General features: G+C 37.1%; 1 protein-coding gene across 2 annotated transcripts in view; it reads right to left on the bottom strand.

The window, feature by feature from the left end:
* VCAN (versican) overlaps nt 1–16907 on the bottom strand; it is a 119459-nt gene that overhangs the window by 90078 nt on the left and 12474 nt on the right. For both annotated transcript variants that reach the window (XM_003408123.4, XM_003408124.4), the window contains exons 2-5: nt 15773–15848; nt 10005–10382; nt 5873–6047; nt 5661–5788 (exon numbers count right to left, since the gene is read on the bottom strand). In XM_003408123.4, coding sequence (XP_003408171.2) covers nt 5661–5788; nt 5873–6047; nt 10005–10382; nt 15773–15842 — 751 coding nt within the window. In that variant the 5' untranslated portion in view covers nt 15843–15848. The remainder of the gene's footprint in view (nt 1–5660; nt 5789–5872; nt 6048–10004; nt 10383–15772; nt 15849–16907) is intronic.

Genomic DNA, 16907 nt, shown 5'->3' with positions numbered 1-16907 from the left:
AGATAATGCTCTAATCAGAGAATAAACTTATTTCAAAAAATTTAGGGGGAATAATATGGAATTCTTATTTTGTCACAGTATTATTTTTTAATTACTCAGTAATATTTGAGCATTATTTATTATACACAAAATACTTGACCTAGAAGTCACCGCTCCCCATAAAGTGGCTCAGTTATCTTCTGTATCCTTCTAAGCTCTGTGACTCCAATAGACTTTGGTAAAGCATTGCACTCGTAACATCTTAGATCAATTCTAGTTTTAAGAAATCTTCAGAGAAGGAATTTTACAGCCTCTTAGAATTCTTTCTACATTTAACAATTTTCATCGTCAGAAAATTCTTCTTTATATCGAACCTAATTTAGTGTTGCAATTTTAAATTATTTCTTCCTACTATTATAATTTCAATGGAAATAAAGAAACTTTCATATGCCTAAAAACTATAATAACATCTATTATTTTCTGAGTAATTTGTCCCACGTACCGTGATAAAACCTTTACACATTATCTCATTTAATCTTTACACCATGACTGAAAAATAAGTACTATTGTCCCCATTTCAGAGAAGAAGCAGCAGCTGAGGTTTAGAGAAGTAAAGCCTTGCCCAAGAGCTCACAACTAGAAAGTAACAGATCTGGGACTCAAGTCCTTCCCATTCTTAATTATGAGAAAGTCAACTGCCTCCCAAGAGTCCTCTCTCCGTATTGTCTTTACCACTCCTAAGTAATCACAAATCCTCTACCCAGTTTTCTGAAATATTTAATTATCTCAACTCTATTCTAAACTCTCAGTGTTTTCCAAATCTACCTTTCTAGGGCACACAGATTAGACTTCCTAATAAAGATTATTTCATGAATCTTAAATTCTAGATTCATATTTTAGAATCCCAACTCCATTAATTTCTGAATAGCAATATTCCCCTACTGAATCACAGCTAATAAGGCAAAATAACTTCTAGACCATTTCTGAGGACACAAGTTATATTGAAATGCTTACTAGTGAATATAGCTAATGTAATTGCTCTTTTATACTGTTTAGTTTTTTTAAAAAAAAGTAAGTTTGAATATTATATACATAAGCATGATTGTGTTAGAATCACCACCTTAGAAGAAGCAGCAAAGTAGTTTTGTTTTGTTTTACCCTCAAAGTGCCTGGATTTAATTTAGTGTAATTGTTTGAATTTTATAAAGAAACACATAGGTCAGGGTAAATATGACATTATAATACATGAAAGGAGAAAAAGTCAGAAGGTTGACATTCTGTCAGCTAACTATATTTCAAAATAAATAAATTAATTACAGCAAAATTAATTTATTTTTTAATTAGGTTTCATTGCATAGTTAATTGACATTTCTCTTAAGCTTATCTAGAGTAATAGGGCTTCTGATAGAAAGTAATTGCACCTTGGCTCCTAATTTGTGTGTAAATGTTCCATCATGTCAACATCTCTAATTCTGACTGCCCAGCACCTCTTAAACACACTCACTTGGTTCTCAAAAATATAATAAAATCAAAAAAAGTATATATATAATAAAATCAAGATGGGAACTATTATATTCATAAATATAGCTATGAATATCTCATATAAGGAATTTTGGCTAACAGTCAAAGCAATCTTTTATCCACGTGGCTATTAAAACACCGGATGTAATTTTACACAGCCAACTTTCCACATGAATTTTTATCAACCCACAGAAGAAAATGGTCTTTATTTCAAAGGGACATACACTTCAGCAAAGTAAAGAGAAATATCTTACAAGAATGATTTTGTGAAGGTCTCTTTAACCCCCAAACCAAAAAAAAACAGTTGTCATGGAGTTGATTCCAACTCATGGAGACTCTATGTGTGTCAGAGTAGAACTTTGCTTCATAGGGTTTTTGATGGCTGCTTTTTCAAAAGTAGAGAGCCAGGCCTTCCTTCTAAGGACCTCCGGATGGACTCAAACTTCCAACCTTTCAATTAGTAGCTGAGCACATTAACTGTTTGTACCACCCAGGAACTCCCTTTAAACCTCAACCCCCTGCAATTTCAAGTCAAAAGAGATAAAGCCAGTATCCAAAGTTTTGCTAATGATTCCAAGGGCCAACAAATAAAAAGTGAAAAATTTCTGAAGCCATATTGTAAACATGCTGAATATCCTCCAGAATTGTCAAGATTCCTCAGCTGAACAAGTAAAAGTCTCGTTAAACTACTCACACAAATTTCAGCCGGTTCTTGAAAGAGTATTTGTACTGATTCTTTTCTGTTTCTCTTCCCGCTCTTATATGCTAAGCAAAAAGGGTTAGAACTCTGTTGATTTGGTATAAATGCCCCAATTAAAGTTATGCTGTATTCTACATTACAGTTTTCATTCATCAAATATATGGGGCACACACCCCCAAGTAACTATATAAAATACAATTGGGTAATATTGGGGCAGAAACTGGATTTATACATCCCAGTTGCCTTAGAAGTGACTATGTTTATTGAAACGGGGAAGGAGGGGCCTCTATAAGACTAGCAAACCCTTCCCCATTGTAGGCTACATGCACATGCTCAGAGCTAATTTCTTACAGAGCCCAGTTCTCTGCACACTGGTTATGATACTCTGAGCAGATTGTAGGGGAGCCAGCTCTCAATGACTGGTGAGTACAGTATTGCTGGAAGGTCTCTGTCAGGACTTTCACCACCTGGACCTGTCAAAAGTACTTCAGATGATACTTACAAAGGGCACAAGATTTCTGGTACTTCTCTAGAAGCTGAGAACTCACAGAGGCCTCCTCTAAGCTTGAAGGAATGCTTTCGGAGTTGGGGAATCTGTGTCCTAAGAGAATGAGGCTCTTGTAGCTCCATCAGGATAAGACTGAAGAACAGACACATAGAGCAACCTCTGGGGCTCTCCTGCTGGTGGCATCCTGGGTACATAAACCTGTCTTTCCATCAAGGAGGCTGGCTTGGGATACTTACTCATATTTGGATTAGGCCTCGGATTTTCACCTGAAAGCACCATTTCAGTTACATTTGGTAAAGATCTTATAGGTAGTTAGATCTTACATGTAATTTCTCAGAAAATAGCTCTAGTTCAGTTCCAGTTCTAGTTCAGTTCCAGTATTACCAGCATTCCAGAGATTTTTGTTTTATCGCTCTGATGGATATTATTCTAAATTAGAGCAATAGTGATAGATAAAATTTTCCACCTTACTGAAATAGCAATAATCAGATGTATTTCCTAGAACCAGATTCTCCTGCTATCTCCTATTCTATATATATATACATACGTGTAATTTTTTTAAGTCAATAAAACTTGAAAAAAGGGAAAAGAAAAGTTCTGGTTTTACATATATCAACCGTAGCTTAGATATTACATATATTATCCCTTTGTCACTACATAAAAATCGAAATTATTAGTGTCTCACTTTTTATTTACAAAATACATTCGCCAGTCTTAAATGACAATGGTAATAAGAATGTTAAGATGCTAGAGAAACACACATTAAACAACCTTTTTGGAAGCAGGCCTGCCTATTCAAATTCAGTAAGGGTATTACAAAAATATAAACTGCTTATTTTTTTTTTAATTTTTATTGAGCTTCAAGTGAACGTTTACAAATCGAGTCAGTCTGTCACATATAAGTTTATATACACCTTACTCCATACTCCCACTTGCTCTCCCCCTAATGAGGCAGCCCTTCCAGTCTCTCCTTTCGTGACAATTTTGTCAGCTTCCAACCCTCTCTACCCTCCCATCCCCCCTCCAGACAGGAGATGCCAACACAGTCTCAAGTGTCCACCTGATACAAGTAGCTCACTCTTCATCAGCATCTCTTTCCTACCCACTGTCCAGTCCCTTCCATGTATGATGAGCTGTCTTCGGGAATGGTTCCTGTCCTGGGCCAACAGAAGGTTTGGGAACCATGACCGCTGGGATTCCTCTAGTCTCAGTCAGACCATTAAGTCTGGTCTTTTTATGAGAATTTGGGGTCTGCATCCCACTGATCTCCTGCTCCCTCAGGGGTTCTCTGTTGTGCTCCCTGTCAGGGCAGTCATGGGTTGTGGCCGGGCACCAACTAGTTCTTCTGGTCTCAGGATGATGTAAGTCTCTGGTTCATGTGGCCCTTTCTGTCTCTTGGGCTCATAGTTATCATGTGACCTTGGTGTTCTTCATTCTCCTTTGATCCAGGTGGGTTGAGACCAATTGATGCATCTTAGATGGCCACTTGTTAAACTGCTTATTTTTTAACTCTCAATCTTTGAAGCTGTTTTTTCAATTCATAGAATCACAGAATTTTAATGTTGGAAGGGACCAGAGAAATTATCCAGTCCCCACCTATTGCCGTCAAGTCAATTCTGACTCACAGCAACCCTACAGGACAGGGAAGAACTGCCTCATTGAGTTTCCAAGGAGCGCCTGGTGGATTAGAACTGGCAACGTTTTGGTTAGCAGCCGTAGCTCTTAACCACTAGACCACAAGGGTTTCCTATTATCTAGTCCAATCTCCTGATTTTATACATTAGAAACCCAAGGTCATTCTTTTTTATGTGTACCCAGCCAAAATTAAAAATACAAATCAGCTCAATACTTTTTATTTATTAAAAGTAAGGTATCTGTTAATACAAATGAAACCCCATTTCAAAAGTACCAGAAATGTCTCTTCCATGTGTTTTTATAATAAAACTACCCTGGCACCATAGGCTGCTAACCAGAAGGTCAGCAGTTCAAATCTACCTGGCACACCTTGGAAGTGGTATGGGGCAGTTCTACTCTGTCCTATAGGGTTGCTGTGAGTTGGAATTAACTTGACGGCAACAGGTTTGGTTTGGTTTTTGGTGCACTTTACACAATGGTGCCACTGTTAAAGTCAAACTTCTGTCTTTAAAATCTCTGACTCATGCTGAGTGAGAAATGATAGTGCCAAAATCAATTGGACTCAAAGCACCTTTAAAGCAAGAGCTATGTGGTACCTGGCTTCATATTCCTAATGACTAGCAGAGTACCTATCACACAGTAAAAAAACCCATTGGAGCTGAGTCAATTCTGACTCATAAAGACCCTATAGGACAGAGCAGAACTGCCCCATAGGGTTTCCAAGGAGCAGCTGGTGGATTCCGAACCACTGGCCTTTTGGTAACCCCCATTGCCATCACACAGTAGGTGTTCTTTTAATGTGTTGATTGGTTGAATGAACGAATAATCCCTTTGCATATGAGTGCAACCAAAATATATGAGGAAATGTGAAACATTGAATCTCTCCTGGGCTAGTTTACAGGGTTATTCAGTTGAGTTTTGGGGTGTTTAATTTTTTTATTGCAAATATCAGTACTTGGATTCCCAGTGGCTTGTCATCACAGAAATTTGTACCCGAGGTTCTCACTAGAATAGGTACCACCCTTACAACTTTCTATTCTTAATGCTCTAAAAGTGTAGTGGAAACAGTCCAATTGCAGCATGGCTATAAGAAAACCTGCCATTAACTAAAAGACATCTCTAACCTGCATAACCATTTACACACCCCTCCTTCTCCCTCTGCTTTAATTTAAGCCTATTTTACCACAGAATCATACAGTCATTTACACTAAATGCTGCTGTTTGGAATCCAAACAAAGGAAGATTTGTAACGTTCCAAGGTGTCTTTCCCTCAATTTTCTTAATGTGAATGAAACTCTAGGAATGTAAAGCTCTTACCATCCAGAAGACCCACATAACAATACACATCATAAGTTTCAAGAGGAGAACGAAATCCATAGGTCCTGACTCCTTCCTTCCCCATCATATCTCCGTAACAGCCTTCACGGGGTGTCCGAATGGGATATCTGAGGAAATAAACAGATACTAAGTGGCACTTTTCTCTTGCATTCAATGAATGAATTAAAGCCTGCGGCCCCTAGACCTCTCACCTAACGGTCTGGTCAGACAGCCAGCCTGCATCACACTGCTCAAATCCATCTTCATAGGCAGCATTGAGCTGCTCTGGGTTTGCTATGACTGCACCAATATCCAAACAAGTCTTCTTTGCGGCTTCAAAATTCAGAGTGTACCTGCTGGTCGCAGCCCTATAGTGAAACACAACTCCTGCAAAGACAGCAAGCAGCAAGCAGTTAGGAGCATGTTCACATTTCCCACCATATTGTGCAAAATTTCTCACTGGAGCAATGTATCCAATTAATTGGAAATAGGAAATGGTAATAACATCATGATGGTTCTTTATGTTTACTTGATGTAATACTTTTTTGTTCAATGAAGCCAGAACTATGCAAGTCACCTTCATGGTGATTTGAAGGGCTCCAAAATGCCTAACACCTAGGTCTCCCATTCCTTTCCATTAGAAAGTTTCCTAGCCAGGAATTTTCTATTAACACGTAAACAATCCTAGAAGGGGATTTAAGTAACTAAATACCCAGTGGTAGGTAGCTGTCCTAATCGCAGGCAATATTTGTCACAGGAACACTGGGAACTTAAAGCAAGTAGATGCTCCAGAACACACAAGAGTTAAGCAGGCCGTAATATCAACTCCCCTACTTCATGATTTTTCCCAGCGACAACTCGACAGAAACAGGAAACATTTGCATGTTCCATGTAAACATTCACTAATACCACTTCCTCCAAACATAAAACATTGAGATAGTTACTTCCTGAGACAATATAAAGCCTAAAAACCAATCCTGTTGTCGTCAAGTGGATTCTGATCATGGCAGCCCCATCTGTTACAGAGTAGAACAGCTCCATAGGGTTTTCTTGGCTGTAATCTTTACAGAAGCAGATTGCCAGGGCTTTTTCTTCCACGACATCACTGGATGGGTTCGAACTGCCAACCGTTAGGTTAGCAGCCAGTTGCAAACTCCTATGCCACCTAGGGGCCTTGAGACAATACACTAGACTGCAAAAGACACTGCACTATGTGTGAATCAAAAGCCTTTTTTCAATCCTTACTTTGCTTCTTAGTCACATACAAGTCAGTCTCTCTGAGCCTTAATTTGCTTCCGCATAAAGTGGAACTAATATTGTTTATGTGATTTGATTGATGTGAAAGTCAAATTAAGCAGAGGGCGCAAAAATGTCGGGTAGGCTATTATGTACTACCCAAAGGTGTAATCGTATTCACTACCTGACCAGCATAATTTAGGGTCTTTGCTGTGACAGCAAAGGCAAAATGTAAGATTTTTGTCCTAAAGAAGGCCTGAAATAAAGTTCTCCAGAATCCCTTGGTATGAAGCTAGACACCTTGGTACTTGCCTCAAATTCCATTTTGTTGTATTTTAAGGTTGGCTAAACTAGTGGTTCTGGTCTCCAGGGCTCAAGGAATTATCAAAGGGGTGAGAGAAGAGCAGCGGGGATAGAGCCTGGGTCCTCTCCTTCCATTGCAAAAAGAGCATCTCCATTTTTAGCTGCAATAAATGGTGACTCATTTCCACAAGCCTACAAAGTTAGTCCAGCCCAGAAAATTGCTGGAAAATAGAAACTGGGGCAACTGGATCTTACAATGAGATTTTATTAAGACGAAGATTTAAATTATTCTAACCATTCGTTTAAGATGACCTTTTTTTATTTGGAATGACTTATGGTTCCCAAGACAGCTTCTACTTTCCTTTCATCCCTAGTAATTTCCTGGGGCTGACAACAGTGTTTCACTCACAGTTTGACTCCTAGCTATAAGATTATTTCCCATATGACTTTCCTTTCATGATCTCTCTCTTCCAAGTTGAGTGTGTGCCAATAAAGTAACTCTGGGGAAATGGACTAGTCAGTTCATAGATAAGCACCTCTGATCAGTGTCAACAGAAAAAGGCCTGCCCCGGACCAAGTAAATACACTGACAACTAACATTCATTTTCCCACTTTTACACCTCGAATAGAAACTCTTACAAAAAATTAATCAAATGCCTTTCAGAAAATCTGTACATTTGTAGAAGCTTTATAAAATTGCCAGGAAGTATATATGGTACTTTCTGGTAAGTATGAGAGATAGCCTATTGTAATCTCTAAGGCCTAAGCAAGAACCTGGACTTACGATGATCAAAGCTTCAAATAGCCTTTTTGGTAATTAAAACTCTTGTGCTTACACTGAAGATTGGTGGTAAGAGGGCACAAAGGGGCCCCCATGACCATGATAGGGATGTATAAGTATGTGTAATTGTTGGCATAATGTGAAGACCCCATGGGGCTAAGGAGATTAAGTAGAGGATTTCCATTGTTTCAGAGGGGCAAGGGACAAATCCATTGCTAATTCTTTAATACCAAAAATTGTAAGAAGTTGTTAAAACTCCTTTTGGAATTAAATATATATATATATATATACACACACACGTACACACACATATATATAAAATAAAAGAAATGACAGTAGAATAATCTTAGGTTAACTAAAATAAATGATAAAAATGTTAAAAGAGCCCAGAATATTTAATGGATACCCAGACAACATAAAAACAGATTTATAGAAGGAAGCAATAGAATCCGAATGTAAAAGGATGTTCAGAAAGTTGATCTGTTGCATCTGAAATTCAAAGTATTTCCTTTTGGCTACACAAGAAAGAGTTTTAATAAATCCCTTTGTATATATTTCTGAAAGGTAAATATTTTATAGGAAAATGGAAGGTTAGAAGAAAATCTGTTCCATCATGTCTGGGTATTAGAATTTTGCTTAATAACTTGCCAAAATAATATCCTTCCAAGAGCTATGGCATTATGTGTGTACCCAATTAAAGCAATTTTTTTTTGCTTTGTCTCCTAACTTAAATTCAAATGACATGTAAACTACCACTGCAAGAGGATAAAACTAAAATGTCTCATTACAAGACTTAATGGATAACTACTAGTGCATTAGCCTTAAAAAAAAAAAATGGACTAAATTCTTTTTTTTTTTAATCCAACTCAATAATTATTTAATGTTGGCATTTTAAAGGCACTGTAATATGTACCATACAAAAAAACCAAACTAAATCCACTGCTGTCAAGTCGATTCTGACTCACAGCCACCCTCTAGGACAGAGTAGAATGACCACATAGGGTTTCTAAGGAGCGGCTCGTGGTTTTCAACTGCCAGCTTTTTGCTTAGCAGTCAAGCTCTTAACCACTGCAACATCTGGGCTCTGATATGTACCATTAAAAAAAAAAAAAAAAAACATTGCCATCGAGTTGATTCCAACTTATAGGGACCCTATAGGACAGAGTAGAACTGCTCCATAGGGTTTCCAAGGAGCACCTGGTGGATTTGAACTGCTGACCTTTTAGTTAGCAGCCAAACTTTTAACCACTATGCCACTAGGGCTTCCACCAATACGTACCATAACATACCCAACCAATATGTACCATAACATAGTACTTACTAAATACTTTATTTTTCAATATAAGATAGAATTTATATTTCTTAAAAGCAAACTCAAATACTTCAACAATAATAATATCAAGAGAGTGAGAAAACAAGGGGGAAAATAAGTTGGCATATAAATATGTATTGAAAAAAATGTAGATCAAGCCTTTACAGTCTTAAAGAATAGTGCTTGATAGATCTCAACCCTGAAATAATGAATATTGAACTGTTTACCATGTTCTGAGGTATTCATTTTTCCAGTATACTTAGCACACAACAAGAACATATTTACTAAGGAGCCCTGGGGTGCAATGGTTAAGAGCCTGGCTCCTCCCTAAAGGTTGGTGGTTCAAACCCACCAGCAGTTCAGTGGAAGAAAAGACCCAGTGATCTGCTCCTGTAAAGTTACAACCTACAAAATCTTCTGGGCAGTTCTACTCAGTCATATAGAGTCTTTATGAGTCAGAATCGACTCGATGGCACATAACAACAATATACTTCACTACCTTTAATTAATCAACTTGATTTTTTTTTTTTTTAATTCACAAAAAGTCACCTGCCTTGACCCCAGAACTGAAAAACAAAGAGTTCATTTTTGGTGAAAGACATGGAATGTTGATTTGCTTGATGTTTTTTCCCAGGATAACAGAATTACTTTTGTTTGTCCTTTCACATTCTGAATAAGGTATCATGTTGTACTATCTTCTTACAAGTCTTACCATCCACTGTCAATAACACGGTGTCCTGTGTGTCCTCAATCCCATACATGACATCACAGCGGTAGAGGCCCGCATCACTTGCACGCAGCTTGACCATGGTGAGTGAGGCATCACCCACGTCTTCCGGATGCGTAGGCACTGACACTCTCCCTTTGTAGCCCTGGCCAATCTTGATATTCCCATTTTGGGCCACTAGAACAGTAGTCTCCTTTAAATCCTTTCCATTTTTGTCCACTTCAATCTTAGACCATTTGATTCGAAGAAATTCACTAGTTGTGTTGTAACTAGGTGGTAAGGTGGGCATGGTTGAAAAATGACAAGGTAGGCTGACTTTTCCAGAGAGGGAGCCCTTCACGGGAAGATTTTTTTCCACATCAACTAGAGGAAAGAGAAAATACCAGATCAACAGTATTAAAAAACAAAACAAAATTAGTGTATTAAATATGTGAATGGTCAAGAAATTCTTACAGTGGTTTGGTTTGTACTTTCAATGTGAGACAATTAAAATAATTTTATAACAAAGACAGAGGATAATAAAGCTCCTTTTATGTACTGAAATATGGCAACCATTTCAAAGCACATGTAACAGTGTAATGTAAACAAAATGCGTGGTAAAATAAAGTGAGCACAGAAGGCAATCAAGGGCAAAAGAATAAAAAGTAATTGAAAGGTGAAAAATTACGTCTGCAGGTCAGAAGATGAAAAACATTTAACTGCCACATCACCTTTTTTTTTTCACCTTAGAGGAAATGCAAATAAATTTGAAGAAGGAAGTGAGAATTTTTGTAAAAAGTACATCACTGGATTGGAGCTGGAAAAAGTCTAATACTTAAAGGATTCATTCCCTTTGGTCCTGTGTTTGAACCAAACGTTTTATCATAATGGTAAATCCAGCTGCAATCACTTTGCAGTGAAAGACTGCCTCTCGAGTATCTCCTGAGGGGAAAGTTGGCTACTGTTCACCTAGCCCTTCTAAATAAAATATTTCTCTGCAAAATGTCTTTCTGTTTAACCCCTTGAACATTTAATGATCAAGAATACATTGACTACAATCGACATCATTACATGCAAAAGAAAATGTTCTTTCATTCTTAAAGGAATCCATCCCTCTGCCCCAAGAGCGTACTAATTGGGCTAAAAAAAATGTTGGAGTAAGAATACAAATTATTGTTAATGCACAAGCAAATCTCACTTCATGGAAATATGGTCTATAAGTTATCACTAGGTGGAGTGATATAATGATTTTTAATTTACAGAGTGGCGTATATCTATGTTAGTGGTCAAAGATATTGGTAAGGCCCATCTCAATATGAACATGCATATGAAATGATACAGCTTCAATGTAGACTCAAGATTCAGTTGCAGGTAAGTCATTTTGAAAATTGCAGGAAGATATTATAGAGATCTTATGCTCTAAGAAAAAAAATACTTTCTATTGCTTAAGATTGAAATTTAACTTCAAAAAACTGCCCTATAAAACCTTATATAATGTTTGAACACAAATAAATCTAAAATAATTAATACAGTATTATATTTAGTGTATCTATAATAGAGATCAGAGCCCTGCTGGTGCAGTGGTTAAGAGCTTGGCTACTAACCAAAATGTCAGCAGTTCAAATCCACCAGCCACTCCTTGGAAACCCTATGGGGCAGTTGTACTCTGTCCTATGGGGTGCCGTAAGTTGGAATCAACTCAACAATGGGTTTGGTTTTGGTTTTTCACTATAGAGATCACTAATTATTTCAAACTTACAATGGTCATTGCTATGAGGTATTTTTTTGAAAATCACTCTATTAATCAATATATACCTTGTCCAAAACAGGATTAAAGTACTTAACAAGATTAAATAAAAGTAAAATTAAATGTGCCATGAATTAGCTGCCCTAAATTAATCTTTTAAAATATTACTGAGATTATTAGCATTCTGGAATATAAGATCAGAGAAATAATTCCATTTTCAATGGCCACTTTGGTTGACAAATAAATTTGTTTTACTTAAAGAGCAACCTCAGAGTGACACTGGCCCAATCCCTTACTAAGGATGTTCCACCGAAAGAAAATGACACTCAAGCTCATGGCTGGCCCATGATAGGACCTGGGCCAGAACACATGTCTCTTTATAATTAGTTGAATAATCTTTTAAATTTGATATTGACTGGGTTCTTCCCCTACTCCTAAATTAAATCTCATAAGAAATATTAGTCTTAGTTGCCTTTCAGAGTCTAACCAACCAGTGGCCATAGAGTCCATTCTGACTCATGGTGACCATGTGTATGTCAGGGTGTGCGTCAGAGTAGAACTGTGCTCCGTATGGTTTTCAATGGCTGATTTTTTGGAAGTAGATCACGAGGCCTTTCTTCTGAGGTGCCTCTGGGTGGACTCAAACCTCCAACCTTTCAGGTAGCAGCTGAGTGAGTACATTACCTGTTTGCACTACCCAGGGACTCCTCAGAATACATACTCATCCTATTTCTGTAATTCTTTAATTACTATCTAAACTAAAATCTTTTAGAAATTTCATTATTTTTAAAATAAGTTCATGAAGTCCACAGGTGACTCCCTGACAGTGACCCCCACTTGTGTCATATTTCTTAAATTTGGACCCAGTTAAGGAGATGATGACAGCACAAAGGCGATCTCTAATTTTTCTTTTTGCCAAAAACGGGAGTCTGGGAAAGGAAGGGGTGAGGATTCTGTGGGCTAAAACCTCCTCACTTACGTTCATCCTACGTTCTGCGAAATCTTTTCTTCTTGCTTCCTGAAGAATTAGATGATTTTATTCACCACAAATAAAATAATGCTTTTTTTATGGGAAATAAACAGCTTTACCATCAACTTCAATTATCATATAAAATACAATATTCTTTATCATCTCCTTCAAAATAAGTAAAAGACAAATTACTTCTAATTCCTTAATATTTATTAGCAGATTATACTTTCTTTTCATAATTTTAGTTGTGGAGAGGCAGCCACAAGATCCAGCCCAATCTATCTAATTAGGGAGGTTTCTGAATTTTAAGGCATTGATAAATAATTGCATGGTTATAAAAAAGATACATTGGAGCAAAATGATGTAAAAAAGCAAATTTCTCAAAGGCTATTTATTGTTCTGAATGTTTATAGATATAACAACATTAAAAGCTTTGGTTGTATAAACATGCATATTCATGTAGAATCTAGTCTTAATGACAAGATTAACAAAAAGCTGTGTGGTCAAATCTTTTGTGTATTAAATCCTGGGTCTTAATGCATTGGGTAACAAGAGCTAAGTTCACTAAATCTAAATATTTAATGAAAGAAATTTAGTAATTCAGTGAATCATGTTTATAGGCTATGCTTTAAAATAAAATTTTAAAAAAGCTGCTACCTGCAGGAACTTGTTTGAAACTCTGACAATGCAAGTAATTGAAACGAATCCTAACAAAACTCACTGTTCCCACCAGATGGCTTTGGTCTAAAGGAGTACAGTAAGAGAGAAAGATCTAAATAATGAATGATCAATTACCCCTCATTCTCAGTAAATTCTGCCAAATAAGGATGATGCAAATTCCATCTGCACAATTTGACCAAACACACACACACAGAAATTTTGGCCAAATAGATGGCAGATTGAGGATATGGGAATGTTTCACTCTCTCAAATAGTAAATATCACTCTCATTTACCCAATGACTCGTGATCGTGCATGACACCATTTCTTGCCATTAGAGGACTAGTCAAATAACTACGTTAATCCTAGAGGATCACTGATTAGGACCATTTGTAACCTAATATAACATGAATTGTTAGAGCAAAGAGCTCTTCATGTGTTAGCATAAAGCCAACCGTCAGTATACAGTGTGTTCATTCATTTTAGTCATTGACCTCTTGAGTACCTTGGAATAAACAGAGAAAACCTTAAGATGAAAGTATTCGCATTGTATCCCACTCTTACTATGAACTCAGCAGATCTGTTTTACGTGAATCATAAGTTTTCTACTTTGCCTATAATGTGAAAAAATAAAACTCTTCTGAAATTAGCCCCAAATTAATTACATCTCTCGATAGTAATCGTGGATTTACAAAGAACTTGATTCTTGGAGTAAGGTATAATACAGTGGTCAAGGGCATGGACCATGGAGCCTGACTGCCTGGGTTAACTCCTGGATCCTCCATCACGAATTTGCTGAGTGATCCTGCACATTAGCTATGTTTCCAAATCTCTTTGTGCTACAGTTCCCTCATCTGCAAAAAGAGGGTAATAAAAGTATCTGCCTCATTGGAAAGTTAGGATTACATAAAGTAACTATGTAATATACTTAGAACAGGGCCTGGCACATAGAAATTACTCAATATTTTTAGTTATTATTGGTATTTTAGAATACTGTCAAGGAGCTACCATATAAGTAATTCTCCCCAATGTTTCTGCGAGTTGTTTCTTTAAGTGGAAAGTTTAAACTTTGTTTAAAGTGGATGGGTGACTGCCCTGTCCTTCAAGGTTCTCCCACTACTTTCTCTGTAATTCCACTTCCATTTCTGCCCACCCAAACCAACACCTCTCTCCATGTCTTATTTATATGCCTTCCCTCTTCTCTGAATGCTGCTGTCCTTTCCTCTCTGTGACCTTCACTGGTACTTAACTTCCTAAAGATATTCAAGAAGACAGCTCCCAGGCCGTTAACAAATCAGTACAGCCTATACTCTGATGGCCATCTAGATTAATCAAGGAGACATTCATTTATTTGCTCATTTATTTATTCATTCACTTATTCACTCAACACAAAACAATTAAGAGCTGAAAATGTGTCAGGGATTCTGCTAGAAAATGAAAAACAGGTCTCTCTCTCCCCAACACAGCCTATTCTCTATGACCTCACTCTGCTTTATTTTTTTCAGTATGAAATTACCTGGCTTGTTTGTTTACTATTGCCTTTCTCTAATAACTAGAAGATGAAGTTTAATTAAAATGAGGACAATATATGACTTGTCCACTGTGGTATCCCCAAATACCCAGAAGACTGCCTGGCACATAAAAAAAAAAAAAAGTTGCTAATGGGTGGATAAATGAATGGAAGGAAGGAAGGAAATAAATAAGGAAAGAAAGAAAGAAAGAAATGCCTGTGCATGAAATTGTAAATTATTTTAGAACATCGGAAGCATAGGCTGAGTGTGGGGAAGAAGTGGAAGCCGAGCCTGCATAGGTACACTAGGAAGAAGCCAGATCACTAAAAGTCACTGTTGTTTACTTCAAGTTCTTGGATATATCTCCTTGAATATATTAGATAATAAAATTGTAATTACAGAACACTCATTAGGTGGATACAAAACGTAAAGCTAAGAAAAACAATACATAAGCACTTGTCTAATTACAGAAAGAGAGAAATGGGGGCAAAAACTTGGTTGTCAGCCTTCTTTATCTTCTTGACTCTTTTCATACCCTAGACCGTTACATGTTTAATGATCTTGTTTTTTATAGAAAAGTCTTTAAGTAGTATTGAAGAAATGAGTTTTAAGAATATTCCCAATATCAGATGTGAACCTCTGCCCATAGTTTGCAAGTATTCTGGGAAGTTACTGAAAGTCCACTTGCTTCTTTAGCATACTGATCATTATTTTGTTTATTTAAAACTACTATTTTCAGCCAAATAATATTGTTAGCTGAAAGTTTTCAGCACTGAATAGGTCAAAAATTTCATCTTTTATGTGCACTGATTCCATATTGCCATTCCACTCCCCAGTACTCAGCTTTTGATTTCAAATAGCACCAACAAAAGTGTTACCACACTCACCTTTATGTAATGCATGGGTTGCTATTAAGGTAGAGAACATCCATAAGATGCTTTTTATATTTACCAACATCTTGTCCTAGAAATGAAGAAAAATGCAAAGCAAGTCATGAGCATTCTGGTTTGTGGCAAGCCATAAATCACATGCTATTAGTGCACTGTATGTAACAAAAGTACAAAAAGCAACTTCTCTTGGGTTGTAAAAACAGGAGGGAACTTGTAATAGGAGAAATTGTTTCAACACTTTAATTATTAGTTTGAGTCTCACCCAATGCAGTAGTCACCAAAATAATTCCAGAACCCAATTTGGGGACATATGACAGTGTGGATATGTGGGACAGCCACAGCTGAGTAGGCCGTTAGGAAGAGTAATACAGACCACAGCCTAAGTAACTAGAAGCCAGGATCTGGCCCAAAGAAGGAGGGTGACCACAAAGTCTATTTAGAAACAGGAAGCTGGTCATGGATGGAACAAGAGAAGATGGGGTAGCAATAGAGATATTGAGAGGAATGAATTTGTATCAGATGTGAAGAGGAATCCATTGGTGTTCCATGTACATGGTATAAAAACAGGATAAGGGCTTCAGCAGGCTTTTTAAAGCACAGACTCAATTTAGTTTCTAGGTGGCTGAACAAATAAAATAAACACATTATAATAAGTTATTAATTACAAAAGAAACCAAAGCTTGCCATGAGTTTTTTTTAAAGCAGTTCCAGCAGTTCTAAAGTCTCAAGGGCAAAGAATGAAAGAAAACACCCTGTACTAAAAGTCAAGAAACCCTGCCCTTGGCTTTGCTATTAACTTATTAGGTGACTTTGGGAAGGGCATTTAATAATCTGAGTCTCAGAATGGCCCCTTTCAACTCAAATTTCTAAGAAGATATGATTAAAGGGGGGTAAATACCAGTGTTGGAGACCATCTAGAAATCAAACAGCCAATCTCAGAAGAATGGCGGATTATTTGTTGTCCACAGTTGTGCCTTCTCGGCTGTATTTACAACTATTCTATGACAGCTATTGTTGGTTGGCTACCCAGTAGCCACTCCTCCTTCTCCTTCTGAATGAAAGTCTGATTCCATTCCAGCATCTGACCTCCTTCACAGGGCCATATGCTTTAGAAGAGCCTGAGTTCAACCCC

Source organism: Loxodonta africana, chromosome 2, assembly GCF_030014295.1.
Source record: "Loxodonta africana isolate mLoxAfr1 chromosome 2, mLoxAfr1.hap2, whole genome shotgun sequence".
In the NCBI taxonomy this organism is placed as follows: Eukaryota; Metazoa; Chordata; class Mammalia; order Proboscidea; family Elephantidae; genus Loxodonta; species Loxodonta africana.
Note: the sequence above shows the minus strand (reverse complement) of the source record. Positions and strands in the feature narration are given on the sequence as shown.